The sequence below is a fragment of the Nymphalis io genome, chromosome 23 (assembly GCF_905147045.1).
Source record: "Nymphalis io chromosome 23, ilAglIoxx1.1, whole genome shotgun sequence".
NCBI classification, from domain to species: domain Eukaryota; kingdom Metazoa; phylum Arthropoda; class Insecta; order Lepidoptera; family Nymphalidae; genus Nymphalis; species Nymphalis io.
Genome location: NC_065910.1, coordinates 1729573 through 1739182, shown reverse-complemented (window position 1 = coordinate 1739182; position 9610 = coordinate 1729573). Strand labels below are relative to the sequence as shown.

Here is a 9610-nt window from a genome sequence, read left to right as displayed (position 1 = left end):
ATAAAAAATATCCTTACTTAATAAATAGCAAATATAACACTTAAGCTGAGTAACGATTGTGTTTGCGCATGATTAATTATAACGAGAATAAGTACTCACCTCAAAAGAGTTTTTAACCTGTGAAGCAACAGTTATCTGTCACAGCGTGAGAATCGATCCGTCAAGGTGAACTGGGGTCGAAAAAGAACCTACTTTCCATCACGAAGGTCGTACAAAATTAAAAGAAAAACAAAAGATCTCTCAAAAACTTATATTTTAAAAAAAATCATTAATGTTACAAGGCGAGGAGGATCGCAAACGAGTTAAACACTTGGAGACATTATTGTGCTGTTATTTAAAAACGAATCCCCTCTTAAATAAATGAAATAAATATAAAAAGAAACGCAAGCTCGTCAACGCAACGTAACAAGTCGCTGTGAGATAAAACAACCAAAAGACCAATATTTATAATGGCCACCAGTTCCGAATGCATACGAGCTTTTTTGATTAGCTTACTATATACAAGTAAGAAACAAGCCAGAAGTAATTGATTTGATTTGTATCACTAAAGTCGAGCGTGATTTGAATGTTAGCCATAAAACAAATCATCGTTCTAAATAGATGACATACCTCTCACTTTTACGCAATTATACAATAAAAATCACAACAACTTATAATCTAACATTAAAAAATCTTAAATAACATATCATGACATGGCGCGACTGACTTAAATTATCTTATTAATTAGTTTATACTAATAAAAGTTTAAAGGGACGGATGCTTCCGTCGCGCATTGTGGCATTTCATTTGCACGAATCCAACGGTCGAGTGCGAGCAAATTGCATAGATAACTGTTTATCTCAGATGTTATGTAAATATGGAATGGGCATCTATATAAATCGCAATCCCATTTACGCAACTTGCTCCACGCTCTGTCGTCTCCGATCTCCTCCAACTTAACATTCCAGATGTCGAGTCTACAATCGTTACGATGTCGATTTTGTTTATTGAGTTTTGTGCTCACAACTCTGACACTCGGATGAAAACTCGTCCACAGCGCACGCCCTACCCGCAATAAATACGCGGTACAATAAATAATTCCTAAATACTAATAAATTACGAATAAAAACTTTTACAAATTAACAACTAGTCTAAATGAGCTTCGATCACAATCGTCAACTAAACAATAGTCGACTTTAAAACTAGGTAACTTTATTACCAGTTATGCATTCCATCATACCAACTCTCTACAAGCATTCTTTTATAATAAACTTAGAACCTAACACGCGAACACGAAACGCTTCCTCGTAGAATAAAAACCAAGTGGCCAGAACGTGAAAGGTGGTTACCCAACGTTATTAGAAAGGTGTCACGGTTGGCGGGCGCTTTCTAGCGAGAATACAACGCGAGGTCCGAGATTCTGCGTTGGCGAGCGGCAGCGTGGAAGCCTCGTGTGCCATCCGGAACGACAGGGGTGCGGGGCTCAAATCGCGGGGTAAAGGACAGCCTCCTTCCGCCACATTCTGTGCCAGTGAGCGAACAGCCAGACAGCCTCCGCGCCAACCAACCTTCAGCACTACTACCACTTCCTGTACTTGCTTGCGATGCTCTTCTCGATCCACAAAAGAAGGAAACTCCGGAATCGGAACTATGACTGCATGTTGAGGTTCTACGTGGTACCCATGTTTGAATTTCAGGCGAGCGTGGTGCAAAGAATCCACTTGAGTTTCTTCTGTAGAACGGTGTGCTGTATCTGTAATCGTACTCGGCTTCCGAACCGCTACAACACGATGAGTATTCGCACTCGTGACGTCGGGGTGTTGGGCGACGAACCGGTGCTTTCCGCTTCGGTTCTCGAGGGACGCCATTTAATTCGTATACTCGCATACCCTCTTCATCAGAACTTTGAAGACGTAGGGCACTTCTTGCAGCTTCTGACTCAGTAAATTCTACCAAAGCACATACACAGTTCACCAAACTAGGATTTTTATTCAAAAATTGACGGACATCAGCAGGAACCGGATTACCAGGCCGAAGCACCCGAACTAGTGCAATTTCACCACAACTTGCAAACAGCCTTGATACATTTTCGACTGAAGGTCGATCTATCGGCATTCTAACTGCCACAACAGTCCTGGAAGGCGTAGTTTCGTCGTAAGCCGGGAGTGGTTCAATCCGGCGAAGCTTCGTTCCTGGTTCATTAATTTCCAACTTAGTCGATCTTTTTAATGCCTCAGCTACCACTCGCCAATCCTTAGTCAGATGCTTGACTCGTTTGAAGCTAGAGATGAGCTTGAGAGAGACGTACCCTTCCTTGTTGCGACGCACATGTTTAAGAAGGAAGGCATCCTTAGTGATGTTAGCGTCCGAGAAATAGAATTCCACTTGAGATACAATACGGTTAGCTAAATCCTCATCTGGTGGAGCGTATGGGGGTTCTTGAGGGTCGGGAGCAACTTCGCAGCCAGAATCTTTTCCTCCACCGGACCCGGTTTCGGAGGCGGTGTCAGATAGGTCAGCATGATCGTCGGTGGATGGGCGTCGGTCGGTAGCGATACCCTCATCGGGCTCGGGCATGACCTGGCTGGGAGGGGTCCCCTCCATGTTTGTAGCGCGTGGGATTACCACTTTAGCATAACAGGAGCGTGCGACTCGCTCAGTAGCGCGGTTCAACTGCGGGCGCGCGGCGCGCTGCTGACTGTTTTATAATATCGGGGGGATGTGCGGTAAAAGGCGTTCGGAAACGGCGAGCGAGATGACATTGCAGACTACGAGACGCTTTACGTTAATTACTTAACATGTGTCGGCCGATTAATAGCATGTTGTTCAGACCACAAAAGACTATTCTGTGGTCGAGTTACAATTGGCCGCGGTCGCACGCACAGTACTATTTTTGCATAGATATGAATAATTGATATAACACGCGATGTTACGTTGAATCTATGTTAGCACGATAATAAAACGCGTTCAGAGTAACAAATAATACTAATTGTTTTGTGAAACAGAGCATATTTGTATAATGATTGAATTTCCGATTAATTTAGCGAACAAGAATATATCATAAATTTTTTATTTTTATTTGAGTAATTATTATAGCTTACCAATAATATTAATACTAACCAGTAATTTGAAGTGATGCTCTTATTATTATTTATTTAGAGTCTCGGATTGCATCAGTTTAAAAGTAATTACAAATAAACTCTCTTATCATAGAATAAATAGTTCGTGTTGAAAGTAAAAATCAAACTGTCTGAATAAATAAAACAGATTATAACCGACTCAGTTTATTTGCATAAAACAATATGTAGGTCGAAGATTTTTTTATCAGACGAATATCTTAAGACAATAGCAGTTTAACTGGTTGATTGGTAACCTCTACCACGCCCTAACACATCAACAGAACGTATACTTGCTACTTAGTAATGCGTAAATACTGGCTGTTTAAGGCTGATATTTGCTAAAAAAAGCATACTGCTGTCAATGACAAAAAAAATACAGTATGAAATTAAATTAATCTAATACGCGTATTATAATTTTAATTTTCCCGTTGTTTTTATGGTTCTTTACTCGAATAAGAATGGTAGATTAAATATGTAGGTTTAAAGGCATTAAATAAATTTTGGCTCTTAATTAAAAAAAAAATATATTTTTAATCTGTATACAATATAGCGCCTGAAATTCTTAGAAACAATCTATATTGTATTGTTAATATATTTGTCAGGTATTTTTGTTTTATATAAATACGTACACGTGTAGAATAGACACGTAAGTTTTTAATATTTAATAATAATTTTTCATGACATACAAACAAACAAAGATAATTATTTAAAAAGAAAGAATAGTACTGTTATTATTATTCGTTTGCATGTTTTGAAACATAATTTTTCTCTGTTACTGAGGATTGATTGTGCCAAGTGTTTTAATTACTGACAATAAAAAATACTTTTTGCTTACATTAGATATCAATTAAAACGGGTACATTTCTTACAGATTTATCTAGATCTTTATAATAATTATTTATAATAATGTACTAATTTAATGCTAACCTAATATCGAGTTGAATTTACATAATGTTTTTTTTATTATTAAGCAATTATAATTTTTTTTAAATAGCTTGTTACTAAAATTTAAATGTCATCGAAGATGACGAAGGAGGTTGTCCTTCGTGTATTCTCATTCTTATTTAATTGGCGAATTAATCTGTATAATCATGACACCGCTTTAAGAAAAAAAAATTGATGACGTTAATTTGTTTTGTTTTTTTTTTAATTTAAAATCTCAATAACTTTCTTACGTTAATTACTAAATAAAATTAAAACTAACATTGAAAATTTTAAATTAAATCATTAAACATTTCACAAGTTTTAGTAAAAATAAATCATCACAGTATGCAAATAAAACGCGTTAGAAATACAAGTTAAAAGAGTCATGGAAGTTTTAGGGCTTCACACAGGAATGCTATCGTAATTCTTAGACTGTAATGTCTGGCAATCAGAAAAAAGGTTAATATAGTATTAACATGTTTCATAAACATTGGAAAAGGCCGTATATGATTAAATATACTTTTTAACAAGATTCGACGTTTTAATGCATTTCTCTTTTTTTTAATTAAATTTCTGTTTTATTAACAAATGATTGAGAAAAAGAAAAAAGCTTTTGATAATATAAACCTTGGCATATTTTGAATCACACGATATTACAAATATTTGTTAAATAATATTAACTCCTTAAATTGTAATAAGATTATAATCTTATTCTTAAAGTGTTGTTAAGTGTATTATGATTTCGATGACTAATACGCTTTCATAAAACTTTCTTTATGCACATATAAAAACATTTGAAATGCAACAATATGATATATTACATAATACATTTCATTTACAATCTTTTAAAGGAATTCAATTTAAAAACGGAAAGTGTTGAAAATGTTAAATACCATGTTTAAAGTTCGTTAAAAATAATTTAATTTAAATAAAATAAAATGTTGTTTTGTTGGATTTCGAATATTTTTGGCGCTTTTTTTTGGCTTTCTTAGTATTTAAAACAAAATCTCCTAAATTATCAACGATTTGCCAAATCCTAATTGATTTATTTATTTACGATAGATACAAATAAACTAGATAAAAAATATATATTGCTTTTTTTGAATTAGGAATCCTAATTCATGCCCCTTAGTTTAAAGCTAGCTTCTCAAAAACGTCAGTATATCTTTAAGGTCTTTGGTATTCTGATCCTTCATAGCGTTGTTTTGAGTACTCGGACTTACAGATTGAGAAAGTGGTTGCATCGTCGCAGGTTTATATATCTGAGGGTCTGTGTTTTACGTTTTAACCAAGAAAATTAACATCAAGTGAGACTAAAAAGGTTCAGAAGCACACCAAACATAGCACCGCTATTAATTCTTATGTCCGTCTTAGAAGAATAACGTATAAAGAATTTTACGTCTCAATAGAACATTTTGTTATAAGTATTCCAGCTATGAATGACCTTGAAAGAATTGTACACAACATTTCCCTCGTAATGAACCGTCTCCTTAAGGTTGGCAATCATTAAGATCGGTCGAGGCGTTGAAGCGGCTGGAACACCGGAGGTCTCTTGCGACGTGACGCGACCGTCTCTGTGAAGAACGGTACGCACGCAAACGCGTCGTTGGAGCGATCCTGCCAGCCTTCGAAGCCTGGATGAGATGAAAGCGACGAGTCACCTTCCGACTTACGCAGGTAATGACCGGTCACGGTTTTTTTGGAGAATACCTGTGTAAGATCGGACGCGAATCGACGGCGATGTCCGTGGGTCCGCGCCACAGTGGTGACAACTGTGGCGCGGACCGGGACACCGCTCAGCATACGTTGGAGGTGTGCCCCGCGTGGAGTGCGGAGAGGGAGATCCCGGTCCGTGAAGTCGGACAAGAGCTGTCCCTGCGAGCAATCGTGTCGGCGATGCTTCGCAGGGAATCGGCGTGGAGGGCCGTAGCCTCCTTCTGTGAGACCGTCATGGTTCAGAAGGAGACAGCGGAGCGGGAACGGGAAAGGGCCGATCCTGCTCGGCGGAGACAACGACGGCGTCGTCTCAGCCCTCCCATAGCCCAGACGCCCGAGGCTTAAAAGATAGGGCGTAACCCTGGGGCCGTGGAAGCGTGAGGTGGGGGCCTCACGTGTCCTATTTCAGACGACTCTGTGGAGGACGGCAGCCGTGATAGCCTCACGCTGCCGTACGCACTAGCGAGGAGTGCGGGGGGGCGAGATTCGCCCCCTGATGAGAGCTCCGCCGAGCCACGAGTGGAGCAAAGCACGGGAAAGGCCGCGGATGCGTTATATCAACACGATCCCGCAGCCTCTCCGATCCGTGCTGAGGACGGCCATCGCAGTGGTTTTAGTGTGTAAGAATCCCACATAACCCGGTTCCACCCCCATAGGACCCGGGTACCTTTCTGAAGGTTTCCACTGCGAGAAAAAAAATAACGGTAATCATTAAGATGCTTTCGAATTCCGAGAACGCTCTAAATAGGCTGTCGTTCTCTTCCCAAACCACTAACGCTGTTTCTTAAGCAACGATATCCTGCTGCACCCAGCCTGCCATTTAGAAGTATTAGGAATTCTACAAAAAGGATGAAGATTGTAATAATAATATAGACAAATTTTCATTAAGTAATATTATTTACCAGGTAATAAGAATCTACACAAAATGTTTATTTTAAAGGACAAACATAAAGAAACAAATGTTGTTTTTCTTAGACTAGGAACGCTTTCGGCTTAGGAATACGTAGGACAAACATTCATTTTTATTTATAAAAATAGGTTAAGATTTTAGTTTATTGTAATTAATATTGTAGTAGTGGAGATCGAGAGTGACCTGAGAACTCAAGTTAAGAAATAACACAATTATACTAAAAAATATACCTATTTATTTAAAAACTGATATTTCTAATATTAATATCAAATCTTATATTAACAATATAAATAACAATTCAAAAATCCGTTAAATCAACATACTAAAGCATTGACGGGCCGGTTAGCGTGGTTGGTAGATACTTGCCTTTCACGCCGAAGGTTGTGGGTTCGATTCCCACCCAGGACAGACATTTGATGTCAACATGTCTGTTTGTCGTGAGTCTGGGTGTAATTTTCTATATAAGCATGTATTTGTACAAAACAAAAGTAGTATATGTAGTATATCAGTTGTCTGGTGTCCATAGTACAAGCTCTGCTTAGTTTTGGAATCAGATGGCCGTGTGTGAATAATCTCCCAGGGTGTTATTATTTGACTTGACTTTTATCACACGTACTGAAAAGTGATGACAAACTTAAGGTAGAGCTTGCCTAGAATATGACGATTCACTCTTGTTTTAAGGCACCCGCATTGTAGGGGGATGGGGGCAAGACGGAGGTTGGGCGATTATTCCAAATAAGGTCTAGAACTGAAGGTGTTACATAATGAAAATGTCTATGAGCGGTGGTTACCATTTAATATCAGGTGGTCCATTTGCCCGACAGCCTACCTATACCATAAAAAACGGGTATATCATCTATATGTACTACACATACTAACAACAGTTGCATTCGAATTTGAATAAAAGCTTTTAAATATATTAAATCATAAATCGTCACAATATTTAAAATAAATATCCCAACAAGGATGTTGTTGTAACAAGTACCATTCTACACTTTTAAGTCGAAATATATTTTATTCTTCTATAAATAGAATATTGAATAAATATAATTACTAACATATATTCATATAAGATTGCAAAATTTAAATCTCTGACATTAAATTAGTTCAGAGGTTACTTATGTTAATAAGTGGTATTCAACCATTATTTCGTCAAATTGTTCTCAGAAACTAAAGTGAGTACTCCAATTTACATTATCTTTCAGTGCAACTGTCTATGTATGCCGTGGTTATCTGTTAATAGGCAATTGTTAGATTAAGACCTATTCTTAATATTATTCTTCATTTTGCTTTTGATTTAGTCAAAGTCGAATTCACCTCATGACGTACCTACGTCATTACACGTATTTACGACTTACCGAGGAGAGCAGGACCCCTTTTAAAAAAGCCGAGATGGCCTAGTGGTCAGAACGCGTGAATCTTAACCGATGATCGTGGGTTCAAACCCGGGCAAGCACCACTGAATTTTCATGTGCTTAATTTGTGTCTATATTTCATCTCGTGCTTGACGGTGAAGGAAAACATCGTGAGGAAACCTGCATGTGTCTAATTTCACTGAAATTCTGCCACATGTGTATTCTACCAACCCGCATTGGAGCAGCGTGGTGGAATAAGCTCCAAACCTTCTCCTCAAAATGAGGAGAGCAGGCCTTTAGCCCAGCAGTGGGACATTCACAGGCTGCTACTATTTTGCTACTATTTTTTATAATCGGAAAGAGAATCGGAACAGAAGCGTTATCCCGGTTCTAATGTTAATAAGATTATCGTATAGTCACCCACTGAGTGTTAAGTAACATCACTAATTAGATTAGTATTAGCCGTTTATAGCACAACCCCATTTTTGTTACTTTCTAACTTTGTTCGCTATTTATTTAACAATATATTGATTTATTAAATACTATTAACTATTTTAAATTTATTGTAATTTTTTATTATAAATTACAAGAAACTTTTATGATACGTATGTATTTGTTTTAATACTTTTCTTTAAATTAAATTATAGATATTATTTTCGCATGTATCCTACCTACAAATTAATTATCTTTAGCTGATTTTGTATAGAACGTATAATAAATCATATAATAATATAATAATCATATGATAATAAAACATTTTCTTAACAAGTTAGTTTTTAATAATTGTTCATTTTTCACTCTCAATGTATAATGAAAAGAAAAAGGTTTTATTGCCCAGTGTTAAATTATATTACTCATATGTTTTTTTTTTATATAAAATGTCATATCATAGCTCAAACTCTGACAATGATATATGTAAGTAAACATTTCTAAAAATACTTTACCAATGTTCCCTTGGCAATTGGCAAGGGTCAGAGATCAAGTTCATTTGGAAGTTGCGGATGCTACATTTTATTTTTGTTGAAATTAAATAATATTCAAAGGCTTGATTAGGTCCTTCTTTCTTTTTACATTATTTTTTTAACTTCAATACGATAAATTCATAAGAATAGATAATAACATTAGAATTTGGTCTTATTTCCAAAAAAAATTGCGAATTTCGAAAATATTTATATGACCAGTATTCTAAATATTCTTTAAGCATATTGATGTGTTACTAATAACAAAGATGTTGCCAATTATGAAACCAAAATAAGCAATTAGCGTTGTTTTGGTACGGGCTCGTTATAATGTACATTATATACACAGCAAAATATTTAATTTAACTAACATCAACGGTGAATTGTCTATGGCGAATTTTAGGTCATTTACGGTATGACATATGTGCTTGAGACTTCTTAAACGAAAATACTCAATAATACTATTTTTACGGCTTATTCACTCCATTGAACGCATTGCCTTTCAAAGCAGAGTTGAAGACATCAGACCTTGCAGTCGGGCGCTTATGCGATGGATTGACCAAAGCAGATCTGCGGATTGCGAACCATTGCTTAAGTGTATTAGAATGACAGCAGACAGAGAAAGATAGCGTAACATCCTGAAGAGAA

General features: G+C 36.7%; 1 protein-coding gene across 1 annotated transcript; it reads right to left on the bottom strand.

Moving 5' to 3' along the window:
• Positions 1-236: 236 nt before the first annotated feature.
• LOC126777670 (la-related protein 6) lies at positions 237-2691 on the bottom strand. The gene has a single exon (XM_050500793.1). The coding sequence runs from the start codon at positions 2581-2583 to the stop codon at positions 1369-1371; it is 1215 nt and encodes a 404-aa protein (XP_050356750.1). The 5' UTR covers positions 2584-2691; the 3' UTR covers positions 237-1368.
• Between the last annotated feature and the right edge of the window lie 6919 nt (positions 2692-9610).